Consider the following 18,920-nt stretch of genomic DNA (forward strand, 5'->3'; position numbering starts at 1 on the left):
ATGCGGGGAGCTGCAGAGAGAATATACACTGTGAAGGGGGATGAGAACACAGGAAGTAAGAATGAGACTGAAAGAATGACAAGGACAAACAAACCTGTTACCTGTTTGCTATTCCCTCCTCCAAGAGCTGAATTACTTGCTTATAGCTGGTAACTACATGTTGAGATAAACCTATCCAATTTGCAAGGAGGAAAAAAGAAATTAAAATTTTTTGGCAAAGTTTAACCTTTTCCTGTAGGTAATTAAATTTATCATTCTATTTCATATCAGTTGACAGACAAGAATGAGGGAACAACTTAATTCAGATAATAAATTAAGTCAACATATATTTATTGGAAGCCTACTGTCAGGCACTGTGACAGTCTCTCTGGGAACACAGGTCTCTGCCCACACAGACATTATAGTCTAGAATTCATGTAGCGGTTATGCTAACAACAATGAGAAGAATAGCAATAACAATTCCTGACAATTTTGCTATATAGGTTATAAGAAAAGTTCTCATAAATTACCTCATTTGGCCCTCACAAAATTCCTGAGGCAGACAAGGGCTACGTGCCCCACAAAATGGTGGACTTGGTTTGACATACAAACCATACAGTACACATGTCCTTATCCTCCCACAGTTTACAATCATGAGAAATTTTATGATACAAGATAATATGGCCAAGTGCCACAGGACTAGAAAGATAATAAATGCTGAGGAGATCAGAGGAGTGGTCAGGGAAAGCTCCATGGGGGAAGCGAGACTTGAATTTAGCCACTGTAGAATGGGCAGGCTTTAGATAGGTAAAGAGAGCTTAAGGGCATGAAAGTAAATCTTTATGTCTGGTTACCCACCAAGTCAAAAAAGGCCTTCACAACTGTGCTAGAGAATCTCTGTATTAGAGATTCAGGAACCAAAGTAAATTTATGGGCTCATAGCTGAACACACTTACACTAAAATTAGCAAAGTAACTTGAACACTGAGTGGATTTTTTTATATTAAGGAATTATTACTATTATTTAGATGTAATAATAGTTTGGGGTATGATTTTTTTTTTTTTCTTTTTTTTTTGCGACACGTGGGCCTCTCACTGCTGTGGCCTCTCCCGTTGCGGAGCACAGGCTCCGGACGTGCAGGCTCAGCGGCCATGGCTCACGGGCCCAGCTGCTCCGCAGCATGTGGGATCTTCCCGGACCGGGGCACGAACCTGTGTCCCCTGCATCGGCAGGCGGACTCTCAACCACTGTGCTACCAGGAAAGCCCCTGGGGTATGATTTTTAAAAAAGATATTCCTTATCTTTTAGGGCTACATACTAAAATATTTATAGATGAATTGACGTGACATCTGGAATTTGCCTCAGAATACTATAGAATGTGGACAGGAATGTGGACAGGGAAGAATTTGCAAAGGGTTATTGGGTTATGGGTTATTGTGAACATGGGGGTACATTATACTAGTCTATTTTTGTTCAAAATTCTCTATAATAAAAAGAATTTTAAAAATTTAACCAAGGATAGGGACTTTCCTGGTGGTTCAGTGGGTAAGACTCTGTGAGGGTTTGATCCTTGGTCAGGGAACTAGATCCCACATGCATGCCGCAACCAAGAGTTCGTATGCTGCAACTAAGAAGTCTGCATGTCACAACTAAGAAGTCCACATGCTGCAACTAAAAGACCCCACATGCCTCAACAAAGATCCTGTTTGTTGCAACTAAGACCCGGCAGAGCCAAAAGAATAAAAATAAAAAACTAACCAAGGATAGAGACCTTCTGCTTTCTGTAATGGCAAATTACATAATATAAACCAAGCCTTCTGCTAAAGACTATTAGAAACAGCTGGACAAAATATAAAAGATATCAGTGTGAAGGCACAGAGGGATGACGAGATAGTGAAAAATTTCCAGGCTATATACTGGGGGAGGATGGAAGTCCAGAGAGATAAGGCCAGCATTTGAGGACGCTTCTCTGAGAGCATTTCCCAAATCTTGAGGAGAAGTGGCTGACAGCAGTTCTCTTGACAAACTCACAGGCCTAGGGAGACACAGACTGCAGTCCACAGCCCACCTGGAGTGGGCCCTATGGCACCCCACCTCTTTAACCCAAAGGGTTAAAACACAGGAATAAGGTTGAATTAGAAGTAAATAGCCTCTGAAGGGATTACAGCTCAGCTTTGAATATTCTCAGTCCTTAAATTGGACTGATGTGATTCTGAATCACTAGTGTGTGCAGGAACCTGGCACAAATAAATAAAAGTCTTCTGTACTGGCAGATATCACTGTTCTAGACCTACAAATTACTTCTATAAGCAATTTAGCAAATACTGTCTGGCACAAAATTATAACAAACCAGACACATAAGTAGACCTGATAACATAAATGAAAACCAGCAAAAATAATAGGGAATAGAAAGAGACCTAAGGAAGATCCAGATATTGGAGTTACAGTAACTTTAAAGTAACTGTGCTTACTATTTTCAAGGGGCTAAAGACAAGATTATAAAATCTCAGAGAAAATTGGAAACTATAATAAAAAGATCAAATGTAGATTTGGGAAGTAAGAACTACTGTAAGTGAAAAAAAGAACTCAGTATCTAAGTTTAACAGCAGGTTAGACATAGCTTAAAAAACAATTAGTGAGGGCTTCCCTGGTGGAGAAGTGGTTAAGAACCTGCCTGCCAATGCAGGGGACACAAGTTCGAGCCCTGGTCCGGGAAGATCCCACATGCCGCAGAGCAACTAAGCCCGTGTGCCACAACTACTGAGCCTGCGCTCTAGAGCCCGCGAGCCAGAACTACTGAGCCCACATGCCACAACTACTGAAGCCCACGCACTTAGAGCCCATGCTCCACAAGAGAAGCCACTGCAACAAGAAGCCCACACACTGCAACCAAGAGTAGCACCCGCTCGCTGCAACTAGAGAAAGCCCATGTGCAGCAACGAAGACCCAATGCAGCCTAAAATAAATAAATTTATAAAAAAGTAAAAAAAAAGTTAGTGAACAGGAACATATGTCAGAAACATACAACCAAAATAAAGCACAGAGAGCCAAAAGATACAAAGTATTATATAAGAGAGGGTAAGAATCATAAAGTATATATAACACACCTGTAATTGGAGCTCCAAAAGGAGAGAGTTGGGTAAAAGCAATGTTAGAAGTAATGGCTTAGAAATGTCTGCAAAAAAAGATATAAAACCACAGATTCAGGAAGCCTGACACAATAAAAAAAATAAAAATCTATCCCTCGACACTTCATGGTAAACTGTTAAAAACCAAAGACAAAGAGAAAAACCTTAAAGGAATTACTAAGATAACATCTCAACAGAAACAATGGAAGGCAGAAGTCAGTGGAATAATTTTTAATTGCTGAAAGAAAATAACCACCAACTTAAAATTCTATACTTAGCGTATTTCTCCTTTAAGAATAAAGAAGAAATAAAGTTATTTTCAATCAATTGAAAACTAAGAGAATTCGTAAACAGCAGACCCACACTAGAGGAAATACTGAAGATTATATTTTAGCTGAAGGAAAATATCAGACAGAAGGTAGGAGATTTAAAAAAAAAGTTTAGACCACAATATTAGACTTTGATAAGTCAATGACCCATGCTGCAATCTCTACAATGACTATTAAAATAATAATAAGACAATGTGTAAACAGTAAGCTAAAAGAGGAGAAATATGGGATAATTTTAAAAATTAACCAACTCAAAAATCATGAAAGTAGAGAAAAAGGAACATAAAATGTAAAGAGAAAACACAATGAAACAGAATTAAACCCAAATAAAATTAGTAATTATATTAAAAATAAACAGACCAAAATATGCTTGAAATATGTTCAAATTACAAGACCAAAACTGTGATGCTAGATAAAATAAAGCAAAAGCCAAATATTTTATTTAAAAAAAACACATCTAAAACATATGGATATAGTAAGGGAGAAAGTATAAAAAAGATTAAAATGCCAACACTAACCAAAAGAAAGCTACAGTAGTTATAGTAATTCCTGACAAAGTAGAGTAGATTTCGTGGCAAAGCATTATTAGAGATAAAGAGGGATCCTTCAAAATGATAGAAGCATTCATCAAGAAGATTTAATAATTCTAATTTTGTATGCACATAATAATAAAGTCTCAAAATTTATAAAACAAAAATTGCTGGGATTAAAAGGAGAAAAAGACATTCATAGTCATAACAGGAAATTTTAACTAGCCTTTCTTATTATCTCATAAAACAAGCAAAAAAAATCAATAGGGTTATAGAAGATTTAAGCAACGCAAATAACAAACTTGACAAATAATATTATATAAATGCTATACCCAACTACTGCATAATTATTTTTAAGAACACATGGAAAATTTTAAAAACTTAGCCACATGCTAGGCCACAAACCAAACTGTTATACATATATTTTTTTAAATGAAATCATATAGAGAGTGTTATTTGAATGCCATTCTATTAAACTAGATACCTATAATAAAATAGAACTGTAAAATCTCCAAATATTTGAAAATTAAGAAATGCAATTCTAAATAACCCATGGGTCAAAAAAGAAATCACTATGAAAATTACATACAATTTTAAACTAAATAATGATAAAAATACTACACATTAAAACGTGTGCAGTGTAGCTAAAGCTATATTTACAGAAAATTTTATAGCTGTAAATAAATATATTAGGAAAGAAAAAAGGATGAAAATCGACAAGCTAAGCATCTACTTACAAAGGTTAAAAAATCAGCAAATTAGACTCAAGGAAAGGATGAATAAAATAATAAAAATATGAACAGAAATTAATAAATACAAAATAAACTTACAGTGGAGGAAAGCCACAAAACCAAAAGTTGATTTTTTGAAAAGGCAAATAAAATTAATAAGTCCTTAAATTGAACAAGAAAAAAGAGACAAGGGATAGATAACCAGTTAGGAATGAAAAAAGAGATCCCACATTTAAAGAGTCATCTTACACGTAAAGCGTAAGAGGATATTACTCTTTATGCAGATACATGTCTTACATTTAGAGGAAGTGGATTTTTTAGAAAAATACAATTTACCAAAAATCAGTGCAATAAAAATAGAATATTTGAAAGAAATCAAATCTATAATCTTAAACCTTCTCATCAAAAAATCCTCCAGACTCAGAAGGCTTTGCCAGCAAATTCCACCAAATATTTAAGGAGGAATAACCCCAATCTTACAAGAAATCTTTCAGAAAATAGAAAGAGGCAGCATCTCTCAACTCATTTTAGGAAACAAACAGAACCTTTATACTTAACCCTGATAAAGGAAAATGGAGAATCAGAGAAGGATAAAGAAGAGAAGAGGAGGAAGAAAAACAGGACAAGGAAGATAATAATTAGAGGAGAATTTCACTCTTGAACATACATGCAACAACTCCCAACAAAACACTGGAAATCTGAATTCTGCAATATATACAAAGGAAAATATATCACAAGTAACTTGGGTCTATGCTAGGAATGCAAGACTGCTATAGCATTCAAAAATCAGTGTAATTCACCTTATTAACAGGAGAAAGGACACAAATCATACAATATAGACAAGCATATATAAAGCAAATATTTAAAACAATTCAGGGACTTCCCTGGTGGTCCAGTGGTTAAGAATCTGCCTTCCAATGCAGGGGATGTGGGTTCGATCCCTGGTTGGGGAACTAAGATCCCACATGCCACAGGGCAACTAAGTCTGCGTGCTGCAACTACTGAGCCCACACGCCACAACTAGAGAGCCTGAATGCTGCAACTACAGAGCCCACACACTCTGGAGCTCACGGGCTGCAACTACTGAGCCCGCGTGCTCTGGAGTCCACGTGCCACAACTAGAGAGAAGCCCATGCGCCACAACAAAGAGCCTGGCTGTTGCAACGCAAGATCCTGCATGCCACAACTAAGACCTGATGCAGCCAAAATAAATAAATAAATAAATATTAAAAAAAATTTCAATAGCTATTTATATATATATATATATATATATATATATATATATATTTTTTTTTTTTTTGCAGTACGTGGGCCTCTCACTGTTGTGGCCTCTCCCGTTGTGGAGCACAGGCTCCGGAGGTGCAGGCTCAGCGGCCATGGCTCATGGGTCCAGCCGCTCTGCGGCATGTGGGATCCTCCCGGACCGGGGCACGAACCCGTGTCCCCTGCATCGGCAGGCGGACTCCCAACCACTGCGCCACCAGGGAAGCCCAGCTATTTATATTTTTTAAAAAATTCCTAGAACCCGTTCCATTTCCCTTTCGTGAACAATTTAGTCCTGAAGTCCTTAAGTGGAGCAGAGCCTGCAAGGCAGGCAACCACGTCAGGGTGAAGAGCCTGAGAAGAATGAGGAGGGCGTCCCCGCAGAAGGAAGGCCTGGCGTGAGAGTGGGGTGAGGAGGGGACGACACGGGTGGCAGCCCAGCACAGAAAGTCAGAGCCTGGCGGGCTGAGCAGAGCGTCCCCACAGAGGCAGCCCAGTGCAGGGCATGGGAGCCCGGGGAACGTGAGCAGGCTGCCCATGTGTGGGGGCAGCCTGCCGTGAGAAGTCAGAGGCCCGACAAGGAGAGAAAGGCATCCCCACAGAGGGACTGGCTGTGGAACAAGATTTCTAAGTTGGCTGAGGAGGTGGCCCAGCAAAAGAATACCAAGACCAAGAGGGACATGGGGCTTCCCTGGTGGCGCAGTGGTTGAGAGTCCGCCTGCCGATGCAGGGGACACGGATTCGTGCCCCGGTCCGGGAGGATCCCACATGCCGCGGAGCGGCTGGGCCCGTGGGCCATGGCTGCTGAGCCTGCGCGTCCGGAGCCTGTGCTTCGCAACGGGAGAGACCACAACAATGAGAGGCCCACATACCGCAGAAAAAAAAAAAAAAAAAAAAGAGGGACATGGAAGGTACCTGCACAGCGAGGGGTGGGGACAGGCAGCCCTGCATGGAGCGCTGGAATGCAGGCATGGTGAGCATGGCTTCCTGTGGTGAAAGGCACAGCCAGGTGAGGCGGGCATCCACATAAGAGAGAGGACAGCAGTGACGAGACTAATTACACATGGAGGTGGAGGGACCAATCAAAGAAGCATTTCCACCTTTGGATAAAGGAATTACAAATCTGGAAAGGGAGAAATCCAGAATGAACCCTGTCGTGTTGGACTGCAGTTAGAAGTACTGGTGTGAACATATATTAGCTCCGTCCACTCAGAAGGACTAGGAGTTGCAGCATCTCAAAAGCAATGAGCATACCTAGCACTTAGATCTTGGCTTCCAAAAACTTTTCTCCAATAAAAAGGACCAGATTACATATAGAATGGATAAACAACAAGGTCCTACTGTCTAGCACAGGGAACTATATTCAATATCCTGAGATAAACCAAAATGGAAAAGACTATTAAAGAAAAGAATGTATATATATATGTATAGCTGAAGCGCTTTGCTGTACAGCAGAAATTAACACAACATTGTAAATCAACTATACTTCAATCAAAAAAAAAAAAAAAAAGAAGAACCAGGGCTCCTGGGAGAAATGGCTGATTCAAAGACTGAGGCAGGGAAAGCAGATGAACCTCGAACATCTCCTGTCAGAAAGCAAGGAAGTGCTCAAAGAATGATGGTGATATGCCAAAATGTCACAGGAACACACCTGAAGTGGATTCCATTGGCTAAATCTAGAATAATTGGAGCATCAAAATAAAAAATAGTAGTAACAGAAGGCGACTCGTTCAATAAAATAAGAAACCATGAGTCTATGCCAACATAAATAAATAAATAAATAGAAAGTCAGATGAGGATAGGACACACACATGGTTTCACAGGACCACACCCACAAAAAACACTTGTTGATTACAAAAGGAAAACAGCAATTTCAGAGTGAAGAAGCCTGGCAGATATAACCTTAAGTGAGGAAATTAAAAATAATGAATAATGGGACATATCAAAATTGTGCACCACTTAATGGTGTCAAGTTCATGACAGTCAAGAGAGACCAAGGAGCCTTCCAGACTGGAGAACACTAGAGAGACACCCTAACCAAAGGCAACCTTTAACTCTCAAATGGACAATTACTGGGACAATTAGTGAAACTTAAATGGGTTCTAAGGATCACATGGTAGTAATGCGTCAAAGTTAATTTCCTGATTTGGATGGTTGTGTTGTAACTATACAGGAGAACATTCTTGTTTGAAAGAAAAACACCCTAAAATAATCAGGGGATAAGGGTCATTAGGTTGGCAATTTACTCTCAAATGGTTCAAGTAAAAAAGTTCTTTAGGGACTTCCCTGGTGGCGCAGTGGTTAAGAATCCGCCTGCCAATGCAGGGGACACGGGTTCGAACCCTGGTAGGGGAAGATCCCACATGCCGCGGAGCAACTAAGCCCATGCGCCACAACTGCTGAGCCCACGCTCCAGAGCCTGCGAGCCACAACTACTGAACCCTCGTGCCACAACTACTGAAGTGTGCATGCCTAGAGCCCACGCTCCGCAACAAGAGAAGCTACCGCAGTGAGAAGCCCGTGCACCGCAACAAAGAGTAGCCCCTGCTCGCCGCAACCAGAGAAAGCCTGACGCACAGCAATGAAGACCCAATGCAGCCAAAAATAAAAAATATATAAAAATTTTAAAAAGTTCCTTATACTATATTTGCAACTTTTTCAAAAGTTTCTTTCAAAATTAAAAAATAAAAACTCTTAGAAAACTAAGATAAAAAGAGAATTCCCTTAACCTGCTAAGGCAGTGCTTCTCAAAGCTGCTGCACAGACCGGAGCCAGTTCTCAAACAGTTACCGATGTGAGATGAGACAGGTACAGAAACCTTTACAACAATATGACAGATTTTATATCTTTTGAATCTAATAAAGAAGAATTGGGGCTTATAATTAAGATGTCTTTTTCTTTTTTTTCTAGTAATTCATCTTTATTTTATCAGAGTATTTGTTTGCCATGGATTGGAAATTTTTTAAAAAACCGGTCCTTCCTCACAGATAGTTTGAGAAGTGTGTGATAAAGAGTATCTATTAACAACAAATGCTACTGCAAACACCATAGTAAAATGTTGAAGCTTTCCCCTGGGAACAAAACTAAATACTGTTACCACTCTTATTTCATATGGTACTAGAGGTCCTAGTCAGTGTAGAAAGGCAAGGAAAAAAAGGTGTAAGAATTAAAAAAACAAGCACACAAAAATACTCCTGTTATGTGCAGAATGAGTACAAAGAAAATACAAAATAATTTTTTTCAGAGTCCCAACTACCCTCTTCCAACAACCTCCTGCTTTGTACCCATCCCTGTGTATTAAGATAAAGACCAAAGCAAAAATACGATAGTGTCTTTGTCTCACTTAAATATCACTTTAGACCCTGTAACCATTGGGCTTTTATGTGTGCTTTGGGTAGGGCCCTGTACATTTCAGATATCAACTTAATCTGTCATCTAATTCATAAACTTTTTAATGAAAAGTAAGAGGCTACCCCTTTTCTTTTCTTGGATTTAAGCAGCTATCAAGTTCAGGCTTATAGTTCTAAACTGGAACTACAAGTTCTTTAAAGGCCTTGTATCTTTCATATTTCCCCATGGCAATCTGAATAGTATAGGCATCCAGCAAGTACTCAATAAATTCCTGTAGAATTGGTTTCAAAGCAGAAACCACTTTCTGCTTTGGAATCGTATTCACAGAATATATGAGCCGAAGATAGAGAAAGATAGACAGACAGACTGGTAGGTAATATAAATACTAAATGAATAAAGAAAGCAAACATTTTTAAAAATAAAAAGTTTGCTGTAATGCCATCAGAGGGTAGTAATGGGAATAAGTTCAGAGTGACTATTCAGGGTCTCGGCTTCCAAGCCTGGCTCTATACTATGTGAGCTTACGGTTCCTTTACTAGGAAATAAGAGAAATGTCCACCTGTATTTGTAATGATTTGAGAAAGTCCAGACCAACTTTAAGAAACATGTAACCCAAAGGACCTAAGAGACTTTTTGCTGGTTTAGAATTATTTCTTACCAAGCATCCTTCCTCTCCACAAGGGTTCACTCATGAAGGTATCCAAAAGAGCCCTGAGATTTAAGTCTGATCCTGTCACTGGGTATATGACCCAAGCTGTACCACCCTGCGTGAATTCTCAGGGTTTCAGGTACTATGCCAATCAAAGAATCTATGATCATAGGTCTCCTCCATGTACAGGATTCTGTCCCATTCTTCTCTTCCAGTCCTAGAAAAGGTTCCCAGTTCCAACCCTGCCCCAACCGGCTGTGCAACTTTGGGAACATCCCTTAACTTCCGCCAGACTTCATTTCATTTTCTGTGCAACGAAGACATCAGGACTACATCTGAGGTCTCCTCTAGTTACTCCCCCTACCCGCCCCCCACACCCAAAAAGCACATTAAGATAAAAATAAATTAAAATATGAGAAACTGTGGCACTACTGCATCCACTCATGGTCTGCCTTCAAATTACTGTTTTACACAGAAATATATATCCACAGAGTTTTACAGAGGAATCTCCAACTGGCTCCTAGCAAAGTAAACGGTATTTTCATCATTGTTTCCAGGCTGCCAATTACGATGGAACATTTGGGAAAAGACTCAGCAGAATCAGTGACTAGCACACCTACTGAGTCAGCCATTAGCCATGCCCTGATCAGAGAAGAGACCAGCTCTTGATCTTTCATGTCCCTCTCCTTGTCAAGATTTAAATAAGCTTCCCCCACAAAAGAACCCAACAGTTTCTACTTAATAGCAAGACTTAGTCTAATGGAATAAGACAGATGGAACCAAACACCAAGTATCAGTGCTTGATGAGGAAGCAGCAAGTAGACCCTGCTCCATGTCTTACATCTACCCTTGTTCCCGACTATCACCACCACCAGAACAGAAAGTACCCCGAAAAGGAGACTGGCTGACCTGGGCATCAGTCCCAGCCCTGCTGGACCTGGCACCACAGACCCAACCCTATTCCATGTCACTTTCCCCCTCACTCACCATGCTTTAGACACACTGGCCCCCTTGACACCACCAAGCCCTTCACTCAGGGCTCTAGCCCATGCCGCTCCCTCAACCTGAAACACTCTTCCCCTTGCTACACCATTCTTCACACAACTGGCTCCTGTATCCCCTCCAGGTTCAGCTTAAAATGTTACCTCCTCAGGGAAGCTTTCCTGACCATGCTATGCAGATGGGTTGCCTACACCACCCGGTGTTCTTTGCCATCACTATATCTATCTTTTTTTTTTTTTTTTTTTTGCGGTACGCAGGCCTCTCACTGCCGTGGCCTCTCCCGTTGCAGAGCACAGGCTCCGGACGCGCAGGCTCACCGGCCATGGCTCACGGGCCCAGCTGCTCCACGGCACGTGGTATCCTCCCGGACCGGGGCACAAACCCACGTCCCCTGCATCAGCAGGCAGACTCTCAACCACTGCGCCACCAGGGCAGCCCTATTTATCTTTTTATTAGCCTTTATCACAACTGTAAGTAGTGCTTGTTTTCTGACTCACCCCCACAAGAGTATAACCTTGCCTGGGAGGATAAGACTGCCTTTTCTATTTACTGGTACCTATTTGGCATCTAATACCAGTAGCTGGCACATAGTAAGTATTCATTATACGTTGTTGAATGAATCAGCGACCGTCAGGAGAGCTTCCCAGGCTTCAGTTTGGTCTCAGACCTCCAGGACCACTGTGGCTCACCTTGTACATAGGGCCCCATCTCTGGGTGCTCCCTGACCCGCAGATTATAGGTCTTTTTTTGATCAGACTGTTTCAGCAGATCCCGCACTCGTTCATTATAGATTTCCAGGAAGCTAGAGACATGTAGAAAAAGGCATATAATTAGATCTTGAAAAAATGTGGGAAAAACACTAAGCCAAGAATCAGAAGGTCCTAGTTCTAGTTCTACCTCTGACAGTCTAAGACCTTGGTCACGCCAGGTTTCCCCCTTGAGTCTCGTTCTGCATGTGTACAATAGGGTTTTGAGCATTGGCTGTCATTACTCCACAGTTTCAGGTTTACAGTGTCAGTGCTGATTCAAGTTTAGCCTTCAAGAGGCTATTTCAGCATGGGTTTAGGCTGCCACCAGCCTGTGCCTTGATCAGGACCCCAGAGCACAGAGTCTACAAGCATGTTTCTTGAAGTGGTTTTCAAATGTGATCTTTGAGCTCTATTATTCACTGAAGGCATCTCAAGGGCCATGCTGAGCAACACGGGAAGCTAAGTGAGAAGGGTCTGCTCCCCACCTACTTTAAGTAGCACAATTCTCATTTAACCTGTCTTATACACTGGAATTTGTTTAAGATATTCTGTCTTATTGGTATCTACTGGCATTTTATGCCTTTTTAAAATAATAACACAGCTACAGTTCTTAATTAAAATCAGTAAATATTTTGTTAAATAAGAAAGCAGACTTCTCACAGAAAGGTCTTCCTCACTGGAACACAGATGCTTGCCTGTGGAGCCAGCAGAGAAAAAAAAGCTCCAGTTCAAAGCTGCTCTCTGCACACTCTTCTTATAAAATTTTTCTCCTTAATCTTCTCATATTTGGACACAGGAACTCCAGATATCTCTTAGAATAGTGGTTCCCAGATTTCATGGACAACAGAACACCTAACATATATGTATATGTTTATACCCATAGAGGTTTGCAAATTTTTACTTTATAAACTTAAAAAATGTAAAAATAGTGTTCACAATCATTTAATTTTAAAAACATACAGTTGGGTTTCCCTGGTGGCACAGTGGTTAAGAATCCGCCTGCCAATGCAGGGGACACGGGTTCAAGCCCTGGTCTGGGAAGATCCCACATGCCGCGGAGCAACTACTGAGCCTGTGCTCTAGAGCCCGTGAGCCCCAACTACTGAAGCCTGCGCACCTAGAGCCTGTGCTCTGCAACAAGAGAAGCCACCACAATGAGAAGCTCATGCACTGCAATGAAGAGTAGCCCCCGCTCGCCACAACTAGAGAAAGACCGCGCACAGCAACAAAGACCCAATGCAGCCAAAAATAAATAAATAAATAAATTTATAAAAAACAAAACAAAAAAACCCCAGACAGACAGTTATTCTTTTTAGGGTAATGAAAATGTTATGTAATTAGATAGCGATGATGGTTGAACAACTTTGTAAATATAAAAAAAAATATATATATATATATATATACACACACACATATCTCATTGAAATATATTCTTTAAAAGTGTGAATTTTATGGTATGTGAATTATGTCTCATGTTTTTAAACAAGGACATTGAACACCAAAAACAAAAACAAAAAAGAATACAGAGAATTAAGGGCAATTGGTAACCCTCCACCAACATTTACAGTTCAGACTGGTGAAAACGTCACGTTGGGGTAGCCAGCACTAGTCTAGGAACTAGAGTTTGGGAACTACTGACCTCGAGGACAACCCAGGAGGGGGCTGGAACAGAAATCCCAAAAGCTAGTATGAAACTGTACAGAAAATAAAAGAAAGGAAACCAGCTAGCCAGGGGAAGCTGGTCCACAGGAGACGCCAGCTTGTTAAGCCTGAGGATAGGAACTAAGTTTCCTACAACCTAAAACCTAAGTAAGTTTTTCATCTTGTACTGCAAGATATTTCTGCTGTGGCTTTTCTCCATTCCTCTGGGCAACTCTGGAAGCGGAGAGGACAGCTCTGGAGTGGAAACAGAAACACTTCAGGCCTCAGAGCCTGACAGGTTCTTACCTTACTTTTATTCTGCAGGAGGAAGGCAGTGGGGCACAGTTTTCCTCCCTGACAAAGAGACCCTGCACAAACCAGAGGGTTGGAGTTTCACTGAAGGGAGTGTACAAAGAAGACCTACTTTGAGGGGATCCAGTCAAAAGAGAGTCTATACCTCACATATCCGTGGTATCAGCCCAACAGAGGCCTGGAGAACAGAAGAGAAGAAAGCATTACTGTTCACTCACGGTGATGTTCTCCCCCCAACACCCAGGGCCCACCCTCAGCAGGGATGGGCTCCTTGCGCTAGCCTCTTCACTTCAGGCAGTTTTCCCGGCGGTATGTGGAAGACTCTATTTGCCAGTGCTCTCAGGAGACTCTCATGGGAGGAATGTACCAGATGAGAGGCAGATCACCACCGTAAGAAGGAAGAGAGAAGAAGCTAGCAAACCCAGGTACATACTTTCATGAAGAGAAGGTTACATCCTTCTTGGATGAATTCACTTTACCATGGTGGTCCCTCCCAGAACCCTATCTCCTAACCCTGCACACACAGGAGGACTAGAGTACATGGGTGTTCAAAACACACATTTAGAGAGAAGCGGCTTCTTTTTTCATCTTGGATCCAGTGCTAACTTATACTCAGGTTAAGGGCTTTACACCCCTGGGTTATTGGACATTTTCTTCTTTTAATTTAAAATCTATAAAATCAGGCTAAACATGGACGTAGTAAGCAATGATCTGGGCCCACGGCAGCAGGGATAATCTTTCAGGAGGACCAACGTCCTAAAGAATGTCCCTGTGCGGTGTTATTTGTCACCTGCCCTACCAGTTCATCTCACCAGGGTACTTCTAAGCCTAAAACAAAGAGGTATTCTTAAGGAACTCTACCCTCTCAATTTTCCATGATAAAGGAAGACTCTCATAAGTCCTACACACTTTTGAAAGCTCCCATCCCAGTAGCTGGTTCTCCTGCTTCTTTCTGAACACTCAGATCGAACACACACATAGCCCCATATCCACATGGCCTTAGCCACCACTTAACGCTCAGTCTGGGATTTGTCTACACCAAAGGTGTTAAAAAGCTACAGGTGATGAATTTGGAAATGATATGAGAAATTCAGAAGGACTGACAAGGTCTGTGCCATCAAAGGGAATTATAAAATTCTAAGATTCTTCAGGGTGTAATAAAGAGGGGCTAATTATTCAAAGTTTACCTTTCAAATAAAGTGCTGAGAAACATTGTTTTTTTTAACTTTTTTTTTTTTTTTTTTTTTTTTTTGCGGTACGCGGGCCTCTCACTGTTGTAGCACAGGCTCCGGATGCACAGGCTCAGCAGCCATGGCTCACGGGCCCAGCCGCTCCGCAGCATGTGGGATCTTCCCGGACTGGGGCACGAACCCGTGTCCCCTGCATCGGCAGGCGGACTCTCAACCACTGCGCCACCAGGGAAGCCCTTTAACTTTTTTTTAATAAAAAGTTATATAGCTGATTAACAATATTGTGTGAGTTCCAGGTATACAGCAGAGTGATTCAGTTATAGATATACATGTATCTATTCTTTTTCAAATTCTTTTCCCATTTAGGTTGTTACATAATACTGAGCAGAGTTCCCTGTGCTATACAGTAGGTCCTTGTTGGTTATCCATTTTAAATATAGCACTGTGTACATGTCAATCCCAAACTCCCTAACTATCCCTCACCCCACCCTTCCCCCCCTGGTAACCATAAATTTGTTCTCTAAGTCTGTGAGTCTGAAGAAACGCATTCTTAATATAGAATAGGACCCATTAAATCTTACTGAAGTTGACTGACTATGAAACTCACATCCTCTCTCAGTGGCAAGGACAATGCAAGATTCAGGCTTCCTGTGGCTTTAGGAAGATACTGCATTCCAATCCCAATACTCACTGGGGTGCCCAGCATGGTGTATGTCTTCCCAGAGCCTGTCTGCCCATAGGCAAAAAGGCATATGTTGTAGCCTTTGGCAGCTCCAGACAGTACTTCAGTCCCCAAATCCTGGAACACCTATAACAATAAAAATAGAGAGCATGTCACTCTGGTCCTTCACCCCACAGCAGCTTTTAAATTATTTTTTAACCTAAACTAATATAAAATGTTTCAAACATCCATGACTATAAATTCCCCACTGTTTTATGAGAATCAATTCAGTTTCAAAAAAAGATTGCTGACTGCCACCGCTTCTGAGCAGAAGATGGCTGTGCCTCCCACATATGCTGATCTTGGCAAATCTGCCAGGGATATCTTCACCAAGGGCTATGGATTTGGCTTAATAAAACTTGATTTGAAAACAAAATCTGAGAATGGACTGGAATTTACAAGCTCAGGTTCAGCCAACACCGAGACCACCAAAGTGACGGGCAGTCTGGAAAGCAAGTACAGATGGACCAAATATGGTCTAACGTTTACAGAGAAATGGAACACTGAGAACACACTATGCACGGAGATTACCGTGGAAGATCAGCTTGCACCTGGCCTGAAGCTGACCTTCGATTCATCCTTCTCACCAAACACTGGGGAAAAAAATGCTAAAATCAAGACAGGGTACAAGTAGGAACATATCAACCTGGGTTGTGATGTCGATTTCGACATTGCCGGGCCTTCCATCCGGGGTGCTCTGGTGCTGGGTTATGAGGGCTGGCTGGCTGGCTACCAGGTGAATTTTGAGACCGCAAAGTCTCGAGTGACCCAGAGCAACTTTGCAGTTGGCTACAAGATAGATGAGTTCCAGCTTCACACTAATGTAAATGATGGCACAGAGTCTGGCGGCTCCATTTATCAGAAAGTGAACAAGTTGGAGACTGCTGTTAATCTGGCCTGGACAGCAGGAAACAGTAACACTCACTTCAGAACAACAGTCAAGTACCAGATCGACCCTGATGCCTGCTTCTTGGCTAAAGTGAATAGGGTTAGGATATACTCAGACCCTAAAGCCAGGTATCAAACTGACACTGTCAGTTCTGCTGGATGGCAAGAATGTCAACACTGGTGGCCACAAGCTTGGTCTAGGACTGGAGTTTCAAGCATAAATGAATACTGTAGAATCATTTAATTTTAAACTATTTTGCAGCATAGCTACCCTTCAGAATTTAGTGTACCTTTTAATGTTGTATGTCTGGGATGCAAGTATCGCTAAATATCATGTTAGACTTCCAGGTTAAAGATGATTCAGCTTTAGGGTGTTACCCTTGCAGAGGTACAGAAGAAACCCAATTTCAAAAAAGGTCCTTTCAGCTGTAGACTTGAAGGGGAGCTTGCTGGTCCCTCTAGAGATGTCAGGTTTCTTTTTTACCTAGAAATGGCTGCAAGTGGAAGTTGATAATTTGCAGGCACTTTGTAGTTTGTAAATTTGTATTGAGTAAATGAATGAAATTGTGACCTCCTGAGAATTGAACCTTGGTTTCCTACCCTGATTGAGGAGAGGCTCTTTGATGGTGTATACAAACTCATCTGAAAGGGACTTTTTTAGGCAGGGACTTTTTCCACCCCAATCCATCACCTCTTTTACACCAAAAGTAGTCTGCGGCGTGTGGTAGCTGTTTCTTTTGTGCCATTTTGGGGTGGAAAAGGCGGATGTGATGAAGCCAGTAATTCAGGACTTAATTGTGTTTTTTCTCATGTTGTGTTTTTTTGCCCTTGCACCAGAGTATGAAATAGCTCCTAAGAGCTCCAGCTGCAAGCTGGGAAGAGTCTCTGTAACTGTAATCACATGGGGACGACACTCAGAATCTAAACTGAACTTCTGTTGTATTCTCGCCTCTCAGTTTATTTTTTAGCAGTTTAATGGGTACGTTTTAGAGTCTTCCATTTTGTGTGGAATTAGTTCCTCCCCTTCAAATGCTATAATTAACATCACTTAAAAATAAAATTTGAATAAAATATTGAAACCTTAAAAAAAAGAAGATTGCTAAGGAAAATTCATTCATTCAGTTAGTCAGTCAAATATTTTTCAAAGTGCTTACTGTATGCCGGGCACAAGGCTAGACATTAAAGACACAAAATTGATATATATGGTCCCTAACCTTAAGGCAAAAAGAGTCTGGGAGAAAGGCAAAGACACGCAAGCAAATTAGTAAAGAAAAACCATGTACATTAATTCTTTTTCCTTCCCATTACCAAAAAAATAAATAAATAAAAGTTTAATATGGTTAATCAGGTAAAGCTACAATGAAATACTGCCCAGTAACATGTCACACAAATTCAGGGTCTCAAGAGACCACACTGAGAATCAGTTAAGCCCAGAAGTTAGGGAGGAGTTTTCCCTATGGGGCCCTTTTCTACATGCTGCCTCTTCAGACTGATCCTAACAGCTGACTGCTTCCACTGTCACTCATCTCTGTAGTGGTCAGCTTAAATGAATCAGAAACAGCCAGAGGTCCTCCTATGAAAACCCCTAAACTTTGTGTAGTATCTGAAAGCCCTGTTGGACTCTGTCAGGCAGACCCCAGGCTCAGGACAAAACAGCCTGGCTTATGGGGAAGGCAGAGCTTCCAGCTGAACCAGTCCTCAGCAGAATGCCACATGGACATCTGCATACACAGCTGGTATGGTGGGCATTTACCCTTTGTATTGCTGCTGCTCAGCATCCAAATACTCTTCCTATCTGAGGGGGGAACCTGATTGTGTCAGTCTTGGTTGGAAGCAGGGCCCAACCCTCCCCAACGGAAGCCAAATAGTCCAGGAAACCCTCTCCACCTCCTGTTGGCTAGAACACGAACATGTGAAATGAGGCCCGCCAACTAGGTGCCTGCACTTGAATTTTCAAAGAAAGACACAAAAACAAAGTATAAATTCTCCTTGTTGGCATCAAGAGTCCATCAGTACTACATCCTGAACGTACAAGTGCCAAGTGTGGTGCTCAAATCAGACTATTCTGTGATATGGCTTTGCCTGGCTTCCCTGCTACCTAGGGCCCCATGGTTTCCTGCTCATTTGTCTACTTCCCCTTAAATTCTGTGAATCTCCTGATACAGTTCCAAATTGGTTCCAAATTGGAATATTGTTCTTATGATTCATAGCCGTGGGACCATACAAATTTGTATGGTCCCACAAAATTTTACTTAAAATTTGTAAGCCTCAGTTTCTTTCCCAGTAAAGTGGATATTTTGTAACTATATCACAGGTTTGTTGTGAAGATTAAGTGAGATAACACACGTAACTAGGGACCACGGGAACGAAGACAGCAGTTGCTGACCTAAGACTATACTACCCTATTCTGTTTTAGCAGCTATAGTTATGCTTGTTGACGAATGAACTATTATGTTT

At 41.4% G+C, this 18,920-nt stretch overlaps 1 protein-coding gene and 1 pseudogene across 2 annotated transcripts in view; one reads left to right on the forward strand and one right to left on the reverse strand.

The window, feature by feature from the left end:
* STARD9 (StAR related lipid transfer domain containing 9) overlaps positions 1 to 18,920 on the reverse strand; it is a 126,440-nt gene that overhangs the window by 52,756 nt on the left and 54,764 nt on the right. Inside the window, 5 exon segments of the mRNA XM_081227195.1 lie at positions 102 to 171; positions 11,652 to 11,764; positions 13,659 to 13,720; positions 13,810 to 13,842; positions 15,546 to 15,662. Of these exon segments, the coding sequence (XP_081083321.1) occupies positions 102 to 171; positions 11,652 to 11,764; positions 13,659 to 13,720; positions 13,810 to 13,842; positions 15,546 to 15,662 (395 nt within the window).
* LOC308613546 (non-selective voltage-gated ion channel VDAC1-like) lies at positions 15,827 to 17,359 on the forward strand (annotated as a pseudogene). Its single transcript has one exon. The product of its transcript is annotated as a non-selective voltage-gated ion channel VDAC1-like (transcript).

This window comes from Mesoplodon bidens (assembly GCF_964165515.1).
Source record: "Mesoplodon bidens genome assembly, chromosome: 3".
NCBI lineage: Eukaryota > Metazoa > Chordata > Mammalia > Artiodactyla > Ziphiidae > Mesoplodon > Mesoplodon bidens.